The 23,690-nt window shown below is 35.7% G+C and overlaps 2 protein-coding genes across 2 annotated transcripts; both read left to right on the forward strand.

The window, feature by feature from the left end:
* The first annotated feature begins 6,139 nt into the window (after positions 1-6,139).
* On the forward strand, positions 6,140-7,063 carry LOC123440727. Its single transcript, XM_045117273.1, has one exon. The coding sequence runs from the start codon at positions 6,298-6,300 to the stop codon at positions 6,901-6,903; it is 606 nt and encodes a 201-aa protein (XP_044973208.1). The 5' UTR covers positions 6,140-6,297; the 3' UTR covers positions 6,904-7,063.
* A 6,809-nt stretch (positions 7,064-13,872) lies between these two features.
* LOC123440728 lies at positions 13,873-14,796 on the forward strand. Its single transcript, XM_045117275.1, has one exon. The coding sequence runs from the start codon at positions 14,031-14,033 to the stop codon at positions 14,634-14,636; it is 606 nt and encodes a 201-aa protein (XP_044973210.1). The 5' UTR covers positions 13,873-14,030; the 3' UTR covers positions 14,637-14,796.
* Positions 14,797-23,690: the final 8,894 nt, after the last annotated feature.

The following is a 23,690-nucleotide window of genomic DNA, read 5'->3' on the forward strand; positions in this document are numbered from 1 at the left end:
ACTCATTTGAAAAAGAACATTAACTCAAAAATTATTCACAAATGAAAAAATTGTTCTTGGATTTTAAATATTTTTTATAAATGGCAAACAATATTTATTAAATTTTTGTTTTGTTGTAATTTGTGAACGTTATTAGATTTTTTTAAACATGTGTGCTTTCTGGAAAATGACAAAAACAATGCTTATAAGGGAAAGAAAGATTTGTTTTTACGCGAATAAAACTGTTTCTTTTAAAAGGGAAAAAATAGTGCTTCCACAAGAAACACTATTTGCCTCTTATAGAAGCACATACTTCTTTTGCTTCTTCGAAAAATGCAAAAATGTGCTTCCATGAAAAACACGATTTTATTTCTTGCGGAAGCACATATTTGCTTGTGCGAGAATCACAACTCGGGATAACATACGTGATTCTCGAAAAGAGAAAAAAGAGAAAACCGCAACCCTATTTCCGAGTTCCGGTTTCTTTCTAACTTTTTTGTTTTCATTTTTCCTCTTTTTTGTTTTATAGGTTTCTGGCTTTTCTTGGTTTCTTTGCGATTTTTTTCGTCAAAACCTATTAACATGTGATCTAGTTTGAAAAATCTCAATGCAACAAGTTCAACGGTGAAACCGGCTATGGCTTTAGATGCATGGTTCAAGAAATAAAAAATTTAAACAAACAAATCTAGAAAAAAAGAAAGACACCTAGGTGCAACAAGTGGCGCACATGCAATGCACCACATGTAAGAGCCTGAGAAGGTGATGGTGTCTATTACAAAGGATACCCCTTAACAATTGATTTCAAAGTTTCTAGCAGGTAGGCCACTGCATAGGGGCTGTTATCGAGTAAGCCATCCAATTGGAATAATTCTATTCTGCTCACGGTGCACCTAATAGTCATTTTGCGCACCTAGCAATTACGGGCGAATCGATGTGCACTAGTTCTTTTTTGCTCCCCTATTTTTCTCCTTTTCTGTTAGTGATGTTTTTGTTTTGTTTCCTCTCTTTATCCTCCGACTTATGAAAAGGGCGTTAATCACCTGGCTTCTTTTTGTGTTCTCTATTCTAAACCAATGAATAAAAGGGCGTTACTCGGAATACTTTTCTCTGTGAGTCTCAAATGCCATAATGTTTGAATTGCACCAGAACGTCTCCCTCGCATACTGAAATTAGATGATCTGTAACTTAGCATTACTCTATATATATAAGGTAGTGTATTATGCGGTATATATTTGCTAAAATGGCGATGAGATAAATCCAAATAATGTGTTGGCAACCCAATGCACTAGTTCACTTAATCAATCTCAAATTACAAGCTTAGGTGGTTGGATCAGCGAACTAGAGAATTTGGGGAACCTAAGGAAGGAACTAGAGAATTTGGGAACCTAAGGAAGGAACTAGAGGAGGAGGAATAAGAATAGTAGCCAGTCGGACAAGTCAACCCAGAAGAGGAAGACACCTTCAAATGTTGTTGTATATCGCTCAATGCGCGTGCTAATGCCAGATCGACCACTAATGGTATCAGGGAATCGTCATAGCCATCAGTTAATCACCTGGCACAAGATCACATACTCTTCTTTCACACCATTTTTTTTTCTTAGGTCAGTTTTTTACCTACTTTTTTGTCTAGGTCGTTTTTATGTCATAACAATGTCGTGAAATTCAAACAAATCTTCTTGACACCAAATAAATGGTTATGAATTCAAAAAATTCACGAGTTCAAAGATGTTGGCGAGTTCAGAAAAATGTGCATGAATTCATGAAAATGTTCACTCATTTGAAAAAGAACATTAACTCAAAAATTATTCGAAATGAAAAAAATGTTCTTGGATTTTAAATATTTTTTGAAAAGTGCAAACAATACTTATTAAATTTTCATTTTGTTTTAATTTCTGAACATTATTAGATTTTTTTAAACATGTGTGCTTTTTGGAAAATGACAAAAACAATGCTTCCAAGGGAAACACAGATTTCTTTTTACGCGAAACAAAACTGTTTCTTTGAAAAGGGAAGAAATAGTACTTCCACAAGAAACACTATTTGCCTCTTATGGAAGCACATACTTCTTTTGCTTCTTCGAAAAATGCAAAAATGTGCTTCCATGAAAAACATGATTTTATTTCTTACGGAAGCACATATTTGCTTGTGCGAGAATCACAACTCGGGATAACATATGTGATTCTCGAAAAGAGAAAAAAGAGAAAACCGCAACCCTATTTCCGGGTTCCGGTTTTATTCTAACTTTTTTGTTTTCATTTTTCCTCTTTTTTTGTTTTTTAGGTTTCTGGCTTTTCTTGGTTTCTTTGCGATTTTTTTCGTCAAAAACTATTAACATGTGATCTAGTTTGAAAAATCTGGACGCGACAAATCCAACGGTCAAACCGGCTATGGCTTCAGATGCATGGTTCAGGAAATAAACATTTTAAACAAAAAAATCTACGAAAAAAAAGAAAGACACCTGGTTGCAACAAGTAGCGCACATGCAATGCACCACATGAAAAAGCCTGAGAAGGTGATGGTGTCCTTTACGAAGGATACCCCATAACAATTGATTTCAAAGTTTCTAGCACGTAGGCCACTGCATAGGGTCTGCCATCGAGTAAGCCATACAATTGGAAGAATTATATTCCTCTCATGGTGCACCTAATAGTCATTTTGCGCACCTAGCAATTACGGGCGAATCGATGTGCGCTAGTTCTTTTTTGCTCCCCTTTTTTTGTCCTTTTCTGTTAGTGATGTTTTTGTTTTGTTTCCTCTCTTTATCCTCCTACTTCTTTCTTGTTTTTTCCTTTACCATTTGTTTTTTCTTACTTAATTTTTACAATGTTTCCTTTTCATATATTATCTTTTATTAACGGATGAACATTTATAAAATATATGATGAACATTTTTAAAATGCAATGACCATGTTTTCATTTTCGGCTTTTCACTCCTTAGATAATTTTCCCTTTTCAATGTTTTAATGACTTGAAGAATTTCTTACGCAATGAACAATTTTAATTCAACTATGAAAATATTAAAATATGTGATGACCATATTTTGTTACACAATTGCCATACCTCTATTATTTATTAATTTTTTATTTATTTTTGCAAATTGAAAATGCTTCTATTCATCTTTTTGTGTTCTCTATTCTAAACCAATGAATAAAAGGGCGTTACTCGGAATACTTTTCTCTCTGAGTCTCAAATGTCATGTTTGAATTGCACCAGAACATCTCCCTCGCATGCTGAAATTAGATGATCTGTAACTCTGCATTACTCTATATATATAGGGTAATGTATTATGCGGTTTATATTTGCTAAATAGGCGATGAGATAAATCCAAATAATGTGTTGGCAACCCAATGCACTAGTTCATTCAATCAAGCTCAAATTACAAGCTTAGGTGGTTGGATCAGCGAACTAGAGAATTTGGGGAACCTAAGGAAGGAACTTGAGAATTTGGGGAACCTAAGAAAGGAACTAGAGGAGGAGGAATAAGAATAGTAGCCAGTCGGACAAGTCAATCAAGAAGAGGAAGACACCTTCAAGTGTTGTTGTATATCGCTCAATGCGCGTGCTAATGCTAGATCGACCACTAATGGTATGAGGGAATCGTCATAGCCATCAGTTAATCGCCTGACACAAGATCACATACTCTTTTTTCACACCTTTTTTTTCTTAGGTCAGGTTTTACCTACTTTTTTATCTAGGTCGTTTTTAAGTCAGAACAATGTCTTGAGATTCAAACAAATGTTCTTGAATCCAACTAAATGGTTATGAATTCAAAAAAAAATTCACGAGTTCAAAGATGTTGGTGAGTTCAGAAAAATGTGCATGAATTCATGAAAATGTTCAGTCGTCCGAAAAAGAACATTGACTCAAAAATTATTCGCAAATGAAAAAAATGTTCTTGGATTTTAAATATTTTTTGAAAAGTGGAAACGATATTTATTAAATTTTCATTTTGTTGTAATTTGTGAACTTTATTTTATTTTTTTCAACATGTGTGCTTTTTGGAAAATGACAAAAACAGTGCTTCCAAGGGAAAAAAGATTTGTTTTTACGCGAAACAAAACTGTTTCTTTGAAAAGGGAAAAAATAGTGCTTCCACAAGAAACACTATTTGCCTCTTATGGAAGCACATACTTCTTTTGCTTCTTTGAAAAATGCAAAAATGTGCTTCCATGAAAAACACGATTTTATTTCTTATGGAAGCACATATTTGCTTGTGCGAGAATCACAACTCGGGATAACATATGTGATTCTCGAAAAGAGAAAAAAGAGAAAACCGCAACCCTATTTCCGGGTTCCGGTTTTTTTCTAACTTTTTTGTTTTCATTTTTCCTCTTTTTTGTTTTTTAGGTTTCGGGCTTTTCTAGGTTTCTTTGCGATTTTTTTCATCAAAACCTATTAACATGTGATCTAGTTTGAAAAATCTCGACGCGACAAATCCAACGGTGAAACCGGCTATGGCTTTAGGTGCATGGTTCAAGAAATAAACATTTTAAACAAACAAATCTACGAAAAAAGAAAGACACCTCGGTGCAACAATTGGCGCACATGTAGTGCACCACATGTAAGAGCCTGAGAAGGCCATGGTGTTCATTACAAAGGATACCCCCAAAGAATTGATTTCAAAGTTTCTAGCAGGTAGGCCACTACATAGGGGCTGCCATCGAGTAAGCCATACAATTGGAAGAATTCTATTCCGCTAATGGTGCACCTAATAGTCATTTTGCGCACCTAGCAATTACGGGCGAATCGATGTGCGCTAGTTCTTTTTTGCTCCCCTTTTTTTTGTCCTTTTCTGTTATTGATGTTTTTGTTTTGTTTCCTCTCTTTATCCTCCTACTTATTTCTTCTTTTTCCTTTACCCTTTGTTTTTTCTTCCTTACTCTTTACGATGTTTCCTTTTCATATATTATCTTTTATTACCGGATGAACATTTATAAAATATATGATGCACATTTTTAAAATGCAATGACCATGTTTTCATTTTGGGCTTTTCATTCCTTTGAAATTTTTCCCTTTTCAATGTTTTAATGACTTGAAGAATTTCTTACGCAATGAACAATTTTAATTCAACTATGAAAATATTAAAATATGTGATGACCATATTTTGTTACACAATTGCCATACCTCTATTATTTATTAGTTATTTATTTATTTTTGCAAATTGAAAATGCTTCTATTCATCTTTTTGTGTTCTCTATTCTAAACCAACGAATAAAATGGCGTTACTCGGAATACTTTTCTCTTTGAGTCTCAAATATCATGTTTGAATTGCACCAGAACATCTCCCTCGCATGCTGAAATTAGATGATCTGTAACTCTGCATTACTCTCTATATATAGGGTAATGTATTATGCGGTTTATATTTGCTAAATAGGCGATGAGATAAATCCAAATAATGTGTTGGCAACCCAATGCACTAGTTCACTCAATCAAGCTCAAATTACAAGCTTAGGTGGTTGGATCAACGAACTAGAGAATTTGGGGAACCTAAGGAAGGAACTAGAGAATTTGGGGAACCTAAGGAAGGAACTAGAGGAGGAGGAATAAGAATAGTAGCCAGTCGGACAAGTCAATCAAGAAGAGGAAGACACCTTCAAGTGTTGTTGTATATCGCTCAATGCGCGTGCTAATGCCAGATCGACCACTAATGGTATGAGGGAATCGTCATAGCCATCAGTTAATCACGTGGCACAAGATCACATACTCTTTTTTCACACCTTTTTTTTTTCTTACGCAATGAACAATTTAAATTTAACTGTGCAAATATTAAAATATGTGATGACCATATTTTGCTACACAATTGCTACACGACATCCCATTACAAGTTTGACGTGCTCAATTTTTAATTGGCGAGTGCCTCGGCATGAAATAGGAGGTCTCGTCCAAGAAAGGAGAAGTGTCACATCGGTTCACGACGAGGGAACGGTCTCAGTCAGGAAAGGAGGTCTAGCGAGCTAAATTTAGTAACAACAGATGCATACCACGCCTAATTTACGTCTATAGAAAATCCAAGGATTTTTCTTAAAAGACATAAGTAGAAAAATACAGACCTCACATATATATAGGCATGCTTTTAGTACTAAAATTAGAGCTTGCTCCCTGAATAGAAATTGGACCTAGGTCGGTGGATGTTCTGGCCGGTCTTGTAGAAATGCATTCACCAAATTTAGCGTCTATGGAGCTCTAATGGGTCATGGCCTCACTATCACACCACTCGCCCCGACCCTGATTCACCTCCTATATAAATGTAATGCAATGCTAGCATCTCGATCAATACTAGTGTTGGTGGTCTAGCTATCAAAGAGAAATCGACAACAAGATGGCCGCCAAGCGAAAGGCCGGGTCGCTGCTAGTCGTCATCCTTGTGGTGGCGGTGGCCACATCATGTGTGCCGGTGGCCTCCGGGGATGAGAAGGCTGCTCCCACCTGCCTCACCGAGTACTCCAAGCTCTGTGGCAAGGGCGAGAAAAAGGACGTCGCGTGCACCGCCATGGTCGACAAGGCATGCGGCACTGAGGCAACCAGCGTCACCTTCATCGAGCGCTTGTTCACGGAGCTCGCCGAGGTCGGGGAAAAGAAGGAAGAAGCCTTTAATATACAAACGTCTGGAGGGCAGCGTGCCCTGAAAGAATCCGTCGACAAGCATGGTGGCTGCCCCGGCAACAAGACCGTCAAGGACTATTCTACCCAATGCGGCGCCGACTGTGACAAGGCATGCATGGAACCTACTTGCACCGACAACTGCAACGTCGAATGCCCATACATGGCTGCGAGATTTGGCTACATCATGGCCACCCCCGCCAATAAGAAAGCCATAGAGCAAGACATGGATTGCTTTAAGCGTTGCTCAAAGGAAAAGGATAGCTCAGATAACAAGTGTCGCGATACATGCAAGCTGATTTCTTCTACCCCGACACTTGGCTAGGCCAAAGTCGCTTGAAAATGCATCTATTTATTATTTATTTTTGCAAATTGAAAATGATTGTATTTTACCGTATTGATTTATTCATGTGTTCCCATGTATTCATCTTTTTGTGTTCTCAATTCTAAACCAATGAATAAAAGGGCGTTACTCGGAATACTTTTCTCTGTGAGTCTCAAATGCCATAATGTTTGAATTGCACAAGAACGTCTCCCTTCCATACTGAAATTAGATGATCTGTAACTTTGCATTACTCTATACATATAGGGTAATGTATTATGTGGTTTATATTTGCTAAAATGGCGATGAGATAAATCCAAATAATGTGTTGGCAACCCAATGCACTAGTTCACTCAATCAATATCAAATTACAAGCTTAGGTGGTTGGATCAGCGAACTAGAGAATTTGGGGAACCTAAGGAAGGAACTAGAGAATTTGGGGAACCTAAGGAAGGAACTAGAGGAGGAGGAATAAGAATAGTAGCCAGTCGGACAAGTCAACCCAGAAGAGGAAGACACCTTCAAGTGTTGTTGTATATCGCTCAATGCGCGTGCTAATGCCAGATCGACCACTAATGGTATCAGGGAATCGTCATAGCCATCAGTTAATCACCTGGCACAAGATCACATACTCTTTTTTCACACCTATTTTTTTTTCTTAGGTCAGTTTTTTACCTACTTTTTTATCTAGGTCGTTTTTAAGTCAGAACAATGTCGTGAAATTCAAACAAATGTTCTTGAATCCAAATAAATGGTTATGAAGTCAAACAAAAATCACGAGTTCAAAGATGTTGGTGAGTTCAGAATAATGTGCATGAATTCATGAAAATGTGCACTCATTTGAAAAAGAACATTAACTCAAAAATTATTCACAAATGAAAAAATTGTTCTTGGATTTTAAATATTTTTTATAAAGTGCAAACAATATTTATTAAATTTTCGTTTTGTTGTAATTTGTGAACGTTATTAGATTTTTTTAAACATGTGTGCTTTCTGGAAAATGACAAAAACAATGCTTATAAGGGAAAGAAAGATTTGTTTTTACGCGAATAAAACTGTTTCTTTTAAAAGGGAAAAAATAGTGCTTCCACAAGAAACACTATTTGCCTCTTATAGAAGCACATACTTCTTTTGCTTCTTCGAAAAATGCAAAAATGTGCTTCCATGAAAAACACGATTTTATTTCTTGCGGAAGCACATATTTGCTTGTGCGAGAATCACAACTCGGGATAACATACGTGATTCTCGAAAAGAGAAAAAAGAGAAAACCGCAACCCTATTTCCGAGTTCCGGTTTTTTTCTAACTTTTTTGTTTTCATTTTTCCTCTTTTTTGTTTTATAGGTTTCTGGCTTTTCTTGGTTTCTTTGCGATTTTTTTCGTCAAAACCTATTAACATGTGATCTAGTTTGAAAAATCTCAATGCAACAAATTCAACGGTGAAACCGGCTATGGCTTTAGATGCATGGTTCAAGAAATAAAAAATTTAAACAAACAAATCTAGAAAAAAAGAAAGACACCTAGGTGCAACAAGTGGCGCACATGCAATGCACCACATGTAAGAGCGTGATTAGGTGATGGTGTCTATTACAAAGGATACCCCTTAACAATTGATTTCAAAGTTTCTAGCAGGTAGGCCACTGCATAGGGGCTGTCATCGAGTAAGCCATCCAATTGGAATAATTCTATTCTGCTCATGGTGCACCTAATAGTCATTTTGCGCACCTAGCAATTACGGGCGAATCGATGTGCACTAGTTCTTTTTTGCTCCCCTGTTTTCTCCTTTTTTGTTAGTGATGTTTTTGTTTTGTTTCCTCTCTTTATCCTCCTACTTATGAAAAGGGCGTTAATCACCTGGCTTCTTTTTGTGTTCTCTATTCTAAACCAATGAATAAAAGGGCGTTACTCGGAATACTTTTCTCTGTGAGTCTCAAATGCCATAATGTTTGAATTGCACCAGAACGTCTCCCTCGCATACTGAAATTAGATGATCTGTAACTTAGCATTACTCTCTATATATAAGGTAATGTATTATGCGTTTTATATTTGCTAAAATGGCGATGAGATAAATCCAAATAATGTGTTGGCAACCCAATGCACTAGTTCACTCAATCAATCTCAAATTACAAGCTTAGGTGGTTGGATCAGCGAACTATAGAATTTGGGGAACCTAAGGAAGGAACTAGAGAATTTGAGGAACCTAAGGAAGGAACTAGAGGAGGAGGAATAAGAATAGTAGCCAGTCGGACAAGTCAACCCAGAAGAGGAAGACACCTTCAAGTGTTGTTGTATATCGCTCAATGCGCGTGCTAATGCCAGATCGACCACTAATGGTATCAGGGAATCGTCATAGCCATCAGTTAATCACCTGGCACAAGATCACATACTCTTCTTTCACACCATTTTTTTTTCTTAGGTCAGTTTTTTACCTACTTTTTTGTCTAGGTCGTTTTTATGTCATAACAATGTCGTGAAATTCAAACAAATGTTCTTGACACCAAATAAATGGTTATGAATTCAAAAAATTCACGAGTTCAAAGATGTTGGTGAGTTCAGAAAAATGTGCATGAATTCATGAAAATGTTCACTCATTTGAAAAAGAACATTAACTCAAAAATTATTCGAAATAAAAAAATGTTCTTGGATTTTAAATATTTTTTGAAAAGTGCAAACAATACTTATTAAATTTTCATTTTATTTTAATTTCTGAACATTATTAGATTTTTTTTAAACATGTGTGCTTTTTGGAAAATGACAAAAACAATGCTTCCAAGGGAAACACAGATTTCTTTTTACGCGAAACAAAACTGTTTCTTTGAAAAGGGAAGAAATAGTACTTCCACAAGAAACACTATTTGCCTCTTATGGAAGCACATACTTCTTTTGCTTCTTCGAAAAATGCAAAAATGTGCTTCCATGAAAAACATGATTTTATTTCTTACGGAAGCACATATTTGCTTGTGCGAGAATCACAACTCGGGATAACATATGTGATTCTCGAAAAGAGAAAAAAGAGAAAACCGCAACCCTATTTCCGGGTTCCGGTTTTATTCTAACTTTTTTGTTTTCATTTTTCCTCTTTTTTGTTTTTTAGGTTTCTGGCTTTTCTTGGTTTCTTTGCGATTTTTTTCGTCAAAAACTATTAACATGTGATCTAGTTTGAAAAATCTGGACGCGACAAATCCAACGGTCAAACCGGCTATGGCTTCAGATGCATGGTTCAGGAAATAAACATTTTAAACAAAAAAATCTACGAAAAAAAAGAAAGACACCTGGTTGCAACAAGTAGCGCACATGCAATGCACCACATGAAAAAGCCTGAGAAGGTGATGGTGTCCTTTACGAAGGATACCCCATAACAATTGATTTCAAAGTTTCTAGCACGTAGGCCACTGCATAGGGTCTGCCATCGAGTAAGCCATACAATTGGAAGAATTATATTCCTCTCATGGTGCACCTAATAGTCATTTTGCGCACCTAGCAATTACGGGCGAATCGATGTGCGCTAGTTCTTTTTTGCTCCCCTTTTTTTGTCCTTTTCTGTTAGTGATGTTTTTGTTTTGTTTCCTCTCTTTATCCTCCTACTTCTTTCTTGTTTTTTCCTTTACCATTTGTTTTTTCTTACTTAATTTTTACAATGTTTCCTTTTCATATATTATCTTTTATTAACGGATGAACATTTATAAAATATATGATGAACATTTTTAAAATGCAATGACCATGTTTTCATTTTCGGCTTTTCACTCCTTAGATAATTTTCCCTTTTCAATGTTTTAATGACTTGAAGAATTTCTTACGCAATGAACAATTTTAATTCAACTATGAAAATATTAAAATATGTGATGACCATATTTTGTTACACAATTGCCATACCTCTATTATTTATTAATTTTTTATTTATTTTTGCAAATTGAAAATGCTTCTATTCATCTTTTTGTGTTCTCTATTCTAAACCAATGAATAAAAGGGCGTTACTCGGAATACTTTTCTCTCTGAGTCTCAAATGTCATGTTTGAATTGCACCAGAACATCTCCCTCGCATGCTGAAATTAGATGATCTGTAACTCTGCATTACTCTATATATATAGGGTAATGTATTATGCGGTTTATATTTGCTAAATAGGCGATGAGATAAATCCAAATAATGTGTTGGCAACCCAATGCACTAGTTCATTCAATCAAGCTCAAATTATAAGCTTAGGTGGTTGGATCAGCGAACTAGAGAATTTGGGGAACCTAAGGAAGGAACTTGAGAATTTGGGGAACCTAAGAAAGGAACTAGAGGAGGAGGAATAAGAATAGTAGCCAGTCGGACAAGTCAATCAAGAAGAGGAAGACACCTTCAAGTGTTGTTGTATATCGCTCAATGCGCGTGCTAATGCTAGATCGACCACTAATGGTATGAGGGAATCGTCATAGCCATCAGTTAATCGCCTGACACAAGATCACATACTCTTTTTTCACACCTTTTTTTTCTTAGGTCAGGTTTTACCTACTTTTTTATCTAGGTCGTTTTTAAGTCAGAACAATGTCTTGAGATTCAAACAAATGTTCTTGAATCCAACTAAATGGTTATGAATTCAAAAAAAAATTCACGAGTTCAAGGATGTTGGTGAGTTCAGAAAAATGTGCATGAATTCATGAAAATGTTCAGTCGTCCGAAAAAGAACATTGACTCAAAAATTATTCGCAAATGAAAAAAATGTTCTTGGATTTTAAATATTTTTTGAAAAGTGGAAACGATATTTATTAAATTTTCATTTTGTTGTAATTTGTGAACTTTATTTTATTTTTTTCAACATGTGTGCTTTTTGGAAAATGACAAAAACAGTGCTTCCAAGGGAAAAAAGATTTGTTTTTACGCGAAACAAAACTGTTTCTTTGAAAAGGGAAAAAATAGTGCTTCCACAAGAAACACTATTTGCCTCTTATGGAAGCACATACTTCTTTTGCTTCTTTGAAAAATGCAAAAATGTGCTTCCATGAAAAACACGATTTTATTTCTTATGGAAGCACATATTTGCTTGTGCGAGAATCACAACTCGGGATAACATATGTGATTCTCGAAAAGAGAAAAAAGAGAAAACCGCAACCCTATTTCCGGGTTCCGGTTTTTTTCTAACTTTTTTGTTTTCATTTTTCCTCTTTTTTGTTTTTTAGGTTTCGGGCTTTTCTAGGTTTCTTTGCGATTTTTTTCATCAAAACCTATTAACATGTGATCTAGTTTGAAAAATCTCGACGCGACAAATCCAACGGTGAAACCGGCTATGGCTTTAGGTGCATGGTTCAAGAAATAAACATTTTAAACAAACAAATCTACGAAAAAAGAAAGACACCTCGGTGCAACAATTGGCGCACATGTAGTGCACCACATGTAAGAGCCTGAGAAGGCCATGGTGTTCATTACAAAGGATACCCCCAAAGAATTGATTTCAAAGTTTCTAGCAGGTAGGCCACTACATAGGGGCTGCCATCGAGTAAGCCATACAATTGGAAGAATTCTATTCCGCTAATGGTGCACCTAATAGTCATTTTGCGCACCTAGCAATTACGGGCGAATCGATGTGCGCTAGTTCTTTTTTGCTCCCCTTTTTTTTGTCCTTTTCTGTTATTGATGTTTTTGTTTTGTTTCCTCTCTTTATCCTCCTACTTATTTCTTCTTTTTCCTTTACCCTTTGTTTTTTCTTCCTTACTCTTTACGATGTTTCCTTTTCATATATTATCTTTTATTACCGGATGAACATTTATAAAATATATGATGCACATTTTTAAAATGCAATGACCATGTTTTCATTTTGGGCTTTTCATTCCTTTGAAATTTTTCCCTTTTCAATGTTTTAATGACTTGAAGAATTTCTTACGCAATGAACAATTTTAATTCAACTATGAAAATATTAAAATATGTGATGACCATATTTTGTTACACAATTGCCATACCTCTATTATTTATTAGTTATTTATTTATTTTTGCAAATTGAAAATGCTTCTATTCATCTTTTTGTGTTCTCTATTCTAAACCAACGAATAAAATGGCGTTACTCGGAATACTTTTCTCTTTGAGTCTCAAATATCATGTTTGAATTGCACCAGAACATCTCCCTCGCATGCTGAAATTAGATGATCTGTAACTCTGCATTACTCTCTATATATAGGGTAATGTATTATGCGGTTTATATTTGCTAAATAGGCGATGAGATAAATCCAAATAATGTGTTGGCAACCCAATGCACTAGTTCACTCAATCAAGCTCAAATTACAAGCTTAGGTGGTTGGATCAACGAACTAGAGAATTTGGGGAACCTAAGGAAGGAACTAGAGAATTTGGGGAACCTAAGGAAGGAACTAGAGGAGGAGGAATAAGAATAGTAGCCAGTCGGACAAGTCAATCAAGAAGAGGAAGACACCTTCAAGTGTTGTTGTATATCGCTCAATGCGCGTGCTAATGCCAGATCGACCACTAATGGTATGAGGGAATCGTCATAGCCATCAGTTAATCACGTGGCACAAGATCACATACTCTTTTTTCACACCTTTTTTTTTTCTTACGCAATGAACAATTTAAATTTAACTGTGCAAATATTAAAATATGTGATGACCATATTTTGCTACACAATTGCTACACGACATCCCATTACAAGTTTGACGTGCTCAATTTTTAATTGGCGAGTGCCTCGGCATGAAATAGGAGGTCTCGTCCAAGAAAGGAGAAGTGTCACATCGGTTCACGACGAGGGAACGGTCTCAGTCAGGAAAGGAGGTCTAGCGAGCTAAATTTAGTAACAACAGATGCATACCACGCCTAATTTACGTCTATAGAAAATCCAAGGATTTTTCTTAAAAGACATAAGTAGAAAAATACAGACCTCACATATATATAGGCATGCTTTTAGTACTAAAATTAGAGCTTGCTCCCTGAATAGAAATTGGACCTAGGTCGGTGGATGTTCTGGCCGGTCTTGTAGAAATGCATTCACCAAATTTAGCGTCTATGGAGCTCTAATGGGTCATGGCCTCACTATCACACCACTCGCCCCGACCCTGATTCACCTCCTATATAAATGTAATGCAATGCTAGCATCTCGATCAATACTAGTGTTGGTGGTCTAGCTATCAAAGAGAAATCGACAACAAGATGGCCGCCAAGCGAAAGGCCGGGTCGCTGCTAGTCGTCATCCTTGTGGTGGCGGTGGCCACATCATGTGTGCCGGTGGCCTCCGGGGATGAGAAGGCTGCTCCCACCTGCCTCACCGAGTACTCCAAGCTCTGTGGCAAGGGCGAGAAAAAGGACGTCGCGTGCACCGCCATGGTCGACAAGGCATGCGGCACTGAGGCAACCAGCGTCACCTTCATCGAGCGCTTGTTCACGGAGCTCGCCGAGGTCGGGGAAAAGAAGGAAGAAGCCTTTAATATACAAACGTCTGGAGGGCAGCGTGCCCTGAAAGAATCCGTCGACAAGCATGGTGGCTGCCCCGGCAACAAGACCGTCAAGGACTATTCTACCCAATGCGGCGCCGACTGTGACAAGGCATGCATGGAACCTACTTGCACCGACAACTGCAACGTCGAATGCCCATACATGGCTGCGAGATTTGGCTACATCATGGCCACCCCCGCCAATAAGAAAGCCATAGAGCAAGACATGGATTGCTTTAAGCGTTGCTCAAAGGAAAAGGATAGCTCAGATAACAAGTGTCGCGATACATGCAAGCTGATTTCTTCTACCCCGACACTTGGCTAGGCCAAAGTCGCTTGAAAATGCATCTATTTATTATTTATTTTTGCAAATTGAAAATGATTGTATTTTACCGTATTGATTTATTCATGTGTTCCCATGTATTCATCTTTTTGTGTTCTCAATTCTAAACCAATGAATAAAAGGGCGTTACTCGGAATACTTTTCTCTGTGAGTCTCAAATGCCATAATGTTTGAATTGCACAAGAACGTCTCCCTTCCATACTGAAATTAGATGATCTGTAACTTTGCATTACTCTATACATATAGGGTAATGTATTATGTGGTTTATATTTGCTAAAATGGCGATGAGATAAATCCAAATAATGTGTTGGCAACCCAATGCACTAGTTCACTCAATCAATATCAAATTACAAGCTTAGGTGGTTGGATCAGCGAACTAGAGAATTTGGGGAACCTAAGGAAGGAACTAGAGAATTTGGGGAACCTAAGGAAGGAACTAGAGGAGGAGGAATAAGAATAGTAGCCAGTCGGACAAGTCAACCCAGAAGAGGAAGACACCTTCAAGTGTTGTTGTATATCGCTCAATGCGCGTGCTAATGCCAGATCGACCACTAATGGTATCAGGGAATCGTCATAGCCATCAGTTAATCACCTGGCACAAGATCACATACTCTTTTTTCACACCTATTTTTTTTTCTTAGGTCAGTTTTTTACCTACTTTTTTATCTAGGTCGTTTTTAAGTCAGAACAATGTCGTGAAATTCAAACAAATGTTCTTGAATCCAAATAAATGGTTATGAAGTCAAACAAAAATCACGAGTTCAAAGATGTTGGTGAGTTCAGAATAATGTGCATGAATTCATGAAAATGTGCACTCATTTGAAAAAGAACATTAACTCAAAAATTATTCACAAATGAAAAAATTGTTCTTGGATTTTAAATATTTTTTATAAAGTGCAAACAATATTTATTAAATTTTCGTTTTGTTGTAATTTGTGAACGTTATTAGATTTTTTTAAACATGTGTGCTTTCTGGAAAATGACAAAAACAATGCTTATAAGGGAAAGAAAGATTTGTTTTTACGCGAATAAAACTGTTTCTTTTAAAAGGGAAAAAATAGTGCTTCCACAAGAAACACTATTTGCCTCTTATAGAAGCACATACTTCTTTTGCTTCTTCGAAAAATGCAAAAATGTGCTTCCATGAAAAACACGATTTTATTTCTTGCGGAAGCACATATTTGCTTGTGCGAGAATCACAACTCGGGATAACATACGTGATTCTCGAAAAGAGAAAAAAGAGAAAACCGCAACCCTATTTCCGAGTTCCGGTTTTTTTCTAACTTTTTTGTTTTCATTTTTCCTCTTTTTTGTTTTATAGGTTTCTGGCTTTTCTTGGTTTCTTTGCGATTTTTTTCGTCAAAACCTATTAACATGTGATCTAGTTTGAAAAATCTCAATGCAACAAATTCAACGGTGAAACCGGCTATGGCTTTAGATGCATGGTTCAAGAAATAAAAAATTTAAACAAACAAATCTAGAAAAAAAGAAAGACACCTAGGTGCAACAAGTGGCGCACATGCAATGCACCACATGTAAGAGCGTGATTAGGTGATGGTGTCTATTACAAAGGATACCCCTTAACAATTGATTTCAAAGTTTCTAGCAGGTAGGCCACTGCATAGGGGCTGTCATCGAGTAAGCCATCCAATTGGAATAATTCTATTCTGCTCATGGTGCACCTAATAGTCATTTTGCGCACCTAGCAATTACGGGCGAATCGATGTGCACTAGTTCTTTTTTGCTCCCCTGTTTTCTCCTTTTCTGTTAGTGATGTTTTTGTTTTGTTTCCTCTCTTTATCCTCCTACTTATGAAAAGGGCGTTAATCACCTGGCTTCTTTTTGTGTTCTCTATTCTAAACCAATGAATAAAAGGGCGTTACTCGGAATACTTTTCTCTGTGAGTCTCAAATGCCATAATGTTTGAATTGCACCAGAACGTCTCCCTCGCATACTGAAATTAGATGATCTGTAACTTAGCATTACTCTCAATATATAAGGTAATGTATTATGCGTTTTATATTTGCTAAAATGGCGATGAGATAAATCCAAATAATGTGTTGGCAACCCAATGCACTAGTTCACTCAATCAATCTCAAATTACAAGCTTAGGTGGTTGGATCAGCGAACTATAGAATTTGGGGAACCTAAGGAAGGAACTAGAGAATTTGGGGAACCTAAGGAAGGAACTAGAGGAGGAGGAATAAGAATAGTAGCCAGTCGGACAAGTCAACCCAGAAGAGGAAGACACCTTCAAGTGTTGTTGTATATCGCTCAATGCGCGTGCTAATGCCAGATCGACCACTAATGGTATCAGGGAATCGTCATAGCCATCAGTTAATCACCTGGCACAAGATCACATACTCTTCTTTCACACCATTTTTTTTTCTTAGGTCAGTTTTTTACCTACTTTTTTGTCTAGGTCGTTTTTATGTCATAACAATGTCGTGAAATTCAAACAAATGTTCTTGACACCAAATAAATGGTTATGAATTCAAAAAATTCACGAGTTCAAAGATGTTGGTGAGTTCAGAAAAATGTGCATGAATTCATGAAAATGTTCACTCATTTGAAAAAGAACATTAACTCAAAAATTATTCGAAATAAAAAAATGTTCTTGGATTTTAAATATTTTTTGAAAAGTGCAAACAATACTTATTAAATTTTCATTTTGTTTTAATTTCTGAACATTATTAGATTTTTTTTAAACATGTGTGCTTTTTGGAAAATGACAAAAACAATGCTTCCAAGGGAAACACAGATTTCTTTTTACGCGAAACAAAACTGTTTCTTTGAAAAGGGAAGAAATAGTACTTCCACAAGAAACACTATTTGCCTCTTATGGAAGCACATACTTCTTTTGCTTCTTCGAAAAATGCAAAAATGTGCTTCCATGAAAAACATGATTTTATTTCTTACGGAAGCACATATTTGCTTGTGCGAGAATCACAACTCGGGATAACATATGTGATTCTCGAAAAGAGAAAAAAGAGAAAACCGCAACCCTATTTCCGGGTTCCGGTTTTATTCTAACTTTTTTGTTTTCATTTTTCCTCTTTTTTTGTTTTTTAGGTTTCTGGCTTTTCTTGGTTTCTTTGCGATTTTTTTCGTCAAAAACTATTAACATGTGATCTAGTTTGAAAAATCTGGACGCGACAAATCCAACGGTCAAACCGGCTATGGCTTCAGATGCATGGTTCAGGAAATAAACATTTTAAACAAAAAAATCTACGAAAAAAAAGAAAGACACCTGGTTGCAACAAGTAGCGCACATGCAATGCACCACATGAAAAAGCCTGAGAAGGTGATGGTGTCCTTTACGAAGGATACCCCATAACAATTGATTTCAAAGTTTCTAGCACGTAGGCCACTGCATAGGGTCTGCCATCGAGTAAGCCATACAATTGGAAGAATTATATTCCTCTCATGGTGCACCTAATAGTCATTTTGCGCACCTAGCAATTACGGGCGAATCGATGTGCGCTAGTTCTTTTTTGCTCCCCTTTTTTTGTCCTTTTCTGTTAGTGATGTTTTTGTTTTGTTTCCTCTCTTTATCCTCCTACTTCTTTCTTGTTTTTTCCTTTACCATTTGTTTTTTCTTACTTAATTTTTACAATGTTTCCTTTTCATATATTATCTTTTATTAACGGATGAACATTTATAAAATATATGATGAACATTTTTAAAATGCAATGACCATGTTTTCATTTTCGGCTTTTCACTCCTTAGATAATTTTCCCTTTTCAATGTTTTAATGACTTGAAGAATTTCTTACGCAATGAACAATTTTAATTCAACTATGAAAATATTAAAATATGTGATGACCATATTTTGTTACACAATTGCCATACCTCTATTATTTATTAATTTTTTATTTATTTTTGCAAATTGAAAATGCTTCTATTCATCTTTTTGTGTTCTCTATTCTAAACCAATGAATAAAAGGGCGTTACTCGGAATACTTTTCTCTCTGAGTCTCAAATGTCATGTTTGAATTGCACCAGAACATCTCCCTCGCATGCTGAAATTAGATGATCTGTAACTCTGCATTACTCTATATATATAGGGTAATGTATTATGCGGTTTATATTTGCTAAATAGGCGATGAGATAAATCCAAATAATGTGTTGGCAACCCAATGCACTAGTTCACTCAATCAAGCTCAAATTACAAGCTTAGGTGGTTGGATCAGCGAACTAGAGAATTTGGGGAACCTAAGGAAGGAACTTGAGAATTTGGGGAACCTAAGAAAGGAACTAGAGGAGGAGGAATAAGAATAGTAGCCAGTCGGACAAGTCAATCAAGAAGAGGAAGACACCTTCAAGTGTTGTTGTATATCGCTCAATGCGCGTGCTAATGCTAGATCGACCACTAATGGTATGAGGGAATCGTCATAGCCATCTGTTAATCGCCTCGCACAAGATCACATACTCTTTTTTCACACCTTTTTTTTTCTTAGGTCAGGTTTTACCTACTTTTTTATCTAGGTCGTTTTTAAGTCAGAACAATGTCTTGAGATTCAAACTAATGTTCTTGAATCCAACTAAATGGTTATGAATTCAAAAAAAAATTCACGAGTTCAAAGATGTTGGTGAGTTCAGAAAAATGTGCATGAATTCATGAAAATGTTCAGTCGTCCGAAAAAGAACATTGACTCAAAAATTATTCGCAAATGAAAAAAATGTTCTTGGATTTTAAATATTTTTTGAAAAGTGGAAACGATATTTATTAAATTTTCATTTTGTTGTAATTTGTGAACTTTATTATATTTTTTTCAACATGTGTGCTTTTTGGAAAATGACAAAAATAGTGCTTCCAAGGGAAAAAAGATTTGTTTTTACGCGAAACAAAACTGTTTCTTTGAAAAGGGAAAAAATAGTGCTTCCACAAGAAACACTATTTGCCTCTTATGGAAGCACATACTTCTTTTGCTTCTTTGAAAAATGCAAAAATGTGTTTCCATGAAAAACACGATTTTATTTCTTACGGAAGCACATATTTGCTTGTGCGAGAATCACAACTCGGGATAACATATGTGATTCTAGAAAAGAGAAAAAAGAGAAAACCGCAACCCTATTTCCGGGTTCCGATTTTTTTCTAACTTTTTTGTTTTCATTTTTCCTCTTTTTTGTTTTTTAGGTTTCGGGCTTTTCTAGGTTTCTTTGCGATTTTTTTCATCAAAACCTATTAACATGTGATCTAGTTTGAAAAATCTCGACGCGACAAATCCAACGGTGAAACCGGCTATGGCTTTAGATGCATGGTTCAAGAAATAAACATTTTAAACAAACAAATCTACGAAAAAAAGAAAGACACCTCGGTGCAACAATTGGCGCACATGTAGTGCACCACATGTAAGAGCCTGAGAAGGCCATGGTGTTCATTACAAAGGATACCCCCAAAGAATTGATTTCAAAGTTTCTAGCAGGTAGGCCACTACATAGGGGCTGCCATCGAGTAAGCCATACAATTGGAAGAATTCTATTCCGCTCGTGGTGCACCTAATAGTCATTTTGCGCACCTAGCAATTACGGGCGAATCGATGTGCGCTAGTTCTTTTTTGCTCCCCTTTTTTTGTCCTTTTCTGTTATTGATGTTTTTGTTTTGTTTCCTCTCTTTATCCTCCTACTTATTTCTTCTTTTTCCTTTACCCTTTGTTTTTTCTTCCTTACTCTTTACGATGTTTCCTTTTCACATATTATCTTTTATTACTGGATGAACATTTATAAAATATATGATGCACATTTTTAAAATGCAATGACCATGTTTTCATTTTGGGCTTTTCATTCCTTAGAAATTTTTCCCTTTTCAATGTTTTAATGACTTAAAGAATTTCTTACGCAATGAATTTTTTTAATTCAACTATGAAAATATTAAAATATGTGATGACCATATTTTGTTACACAATTGCCATACCTCTATTATTTATTAGTTATTTATTTATTTTTGCAAATTGAAAATGCTTCTATTCATCTTTTTGTGTTCTCTATTCTAAACCAACGAATAAAATGGCGTTACTCGGAATACTTTTCTCTTTGAGTCTCAAATATCATGTTTGAATTGCACCAGAACATCTCCCTCGCATGCTGAAATTAGATGATCTGTAACTCTGCATTACTCTATATATAGAGTAATGTATTATGCGGTTTATATTTGCTAAATAGGCGATGAGATAAATCCAAATAATGTGTTGGCAACCCAATGCACTAGTTCACTCAATCAAGCTCAAATTACAAGCTTAGGTGGTTGGATCAACGAACTAGAGAATTTGGGGAACCTAAGGAAGGAACTAGAGAATTTGGGGAACCTAAGGAAGGAACTAGAGGAGGAGGAATAAGAATAGTATCTAGTCGGACAAGTCAATCAAGAAGAGGAAGACACCTTCAAGTGTTGTTGTATATCGCTCAATGCGCGTGCTAATGCCAGATCGACCACTAATGGTATGAGGGAATCGTCATAGCATTCAGTTAATCACCTGGAACAAGATCACATACTCTTTTTTCACACCTTTTTTTTCTTAAATCAGGTTTTACCTACTTTTTTATCTAGGTCGTTTTTAAGTCAGAACAATGTCTTGAGATTCAAACAAATGTTCTTGAATCCAAATAAATGGTTATGAATTCAAAAAAAAATTCACGAGTTCAAAGATGTTGGCGAGTTCAGAAAAATGTGCATGAATTCATGAAAATGTTCACTCATTTGAAAAAGAACATTAACTCAAAAATTATTCGAAATGAAAAAAATGTTCTTGGATTTTAAATATTTTTTGAAAAGTGCAAACAATACTTATTAAATTTTCATTTTGTTTTAATTTCTGAACATTATTAGATTTTTTTAAACATGTGTGCTTTTTGGAAAATGACAAAAACAGTGCTTCCAAGGGAAACACAGATTTCTTTTTACGCAAAACAAAACTGTTTCTTTGAAAAGGGAAGAAATAGTACTTCCACAAGAAACACTATTTGCCTCTTATGGAAGCACATACTTCTTTTGCTTCTTCGAAAAATGCAAAAATGTGCTTCCATGAAAAACATGATTTTATTTCTTACGGAAGCACATATTTGCTTGTGCGAGAATCACAACTCGGGATAACATATGTGATTCTCGAAAAGAGAAAAAAGAGAAAACCGCAACCCTATTTCCGGGTTCCGGTTTTTTTCTAACTTTTTTGTTTTCATTTTTCCTCTTTTTTTGTTTTTTAGGTTTCTGGCTTTTCTTGGTTTCTTTGCGATTTTTTTCGTCAAAAACTATTAACATGTGATCTAGTTTGAAAAATCTGGACGCGACAAATCCAACGGTCAAACCGGCTATGGCTTCAGATGCATGGTTCAAGAAATAAACATTTTAAACAAAAAAATCTACGAAAAAAAAGAAAGACACCTGGTTGCAACAAGTAGCGCACATGCAATGCACCACATGAAAAAGCCTGAGAAGGTGATGGTGTCCTTTACGAAGGATACCCCATAACAATTGATTTCAAAGTTTCTAGCACGTAGGCCACTGCATAGGGTCTGCCATCGAGTAAGCCATACAATTGGAAGAATTATATTCCTCTCATGGTGCACCTAATAGTCATTTTGCGCACCTAGCAATTACGGGCGAATCGATGTGCGCTAGTTCTTTTTTGCTCCCCTTTTTTTGTCCTTTTCTGTTAGTGATGTTTTTGTTTTGTTTCCTCTCTTTATCCTCCTACTTCTTTCTTGTTTTTTCCTTTACCCTTTGTTTTTTCATACTTAATTTTTACAATGTTTCCTTTTCATATATTATCTTTTATTAACGGATGAACATTTATAAAATATATGATGAACATTTTTAAAATGCAATGACCATGTTTTCATTTTCGGCTTTTCACTCCTTAGATAATTTTCCCTTTTCAATGTTTTAATGACTTGAAGAATTTCTTACGCAATGAACAATTTTAATTCAACTATGAAAATATTAAAATATGTGATGACCATATTTTGTTACACAATTGCCATACCTCTATTATTTATTAATTTTTTATTTATTTTTGCAAATTGAAAATGCTTCTATTCATCTTTTTGTGTTCTCTATTCTAAACCAATGAATAAAAGGGCGTTACTCGGAATACTTTTCTCTCTGAGTCTCAAATGTCATGTTTGAATTGCACCAGAACATCTCCCTCGCATGCTGAAATTAGATGATCTGTAACTCTGCATTACTCTATATATATAGGGTAATGTATTATGCGGTTTATATTTGCTAAATAGGCGATGAGATAAATCCAAATAATGTGTTGGCAACCCAATGCACTAGTTCATTCAATCAAGCTCAAATTACAAGCTTAGGTGGTTGGATCAGCGAACTAGAGAATTTGGGGAACCTAAGGAAGGAACTTGAGAATTTGGGGAACCTAAGAAAGGAACTAGAGGAGGAGGAATAAGAATAGTAGCCAGTCGGACAAGTCAATCAAGAAGAGGAAGACACCTTCAAGTGTTGTTGTATATCGCTCAATGCGCGTGCTAATGCTAGATCGACCACTAATGGTATGAGGGAATCGTCATAGCCATCAGTTAATCGCCTGACACAAGATCACATACTCTTTTTTCACACCTTTTTTTTCTTAGGTCAGGTTTTACCTACTTTTTTATCTAGGTCGTTTTTAAGTCAGAACAATGTCTTGAGATTCAAACAAATGTTCTTGAATCCAACTAAATGGTTATGAATTCAAAAAAAAATTCACGAGTTCAAAGATGTTGGTGAGTTCAGAAAAATGTGCATGAATTCATGAAAATGTTCAGTCGTCCGAAAAAGAACATTGACTCAAAAATTATTCGCAAATGAAAAAAATGTTCTTGGATTTTAAATATTTTTTGAAAAGTGGAAACGATATTTATTAAATTTTCATTTTGTTGTAATTTGTGAACTTTATTTTATTTTTTTCAACATGTGTGCTTTTTGGAAAATGACAAAAACAGTGCTTCCAAGGGAAAAAAGATTTGTTTTTACGCGAAACAAAACTGTTTCTTTGAAAAGGGAAAAAATAGTGCTTCCACAAGAAACACTATTTGCCTC

This window comes from Hordeum vulgare, chromosome 3H (assembly GCF_904849725.1).
Source record: "Hordeum vulgare subsp. vulgare chromosome 3H, MorexV3_pseudomolecules_assembly, whole genome shotgun sequence".
NCBI lineage: Eukaryota > Viridiplantae > Streptophyta > Magnoliopsida > Poales > Poaceae > Hordeum > Hordeum vulgare.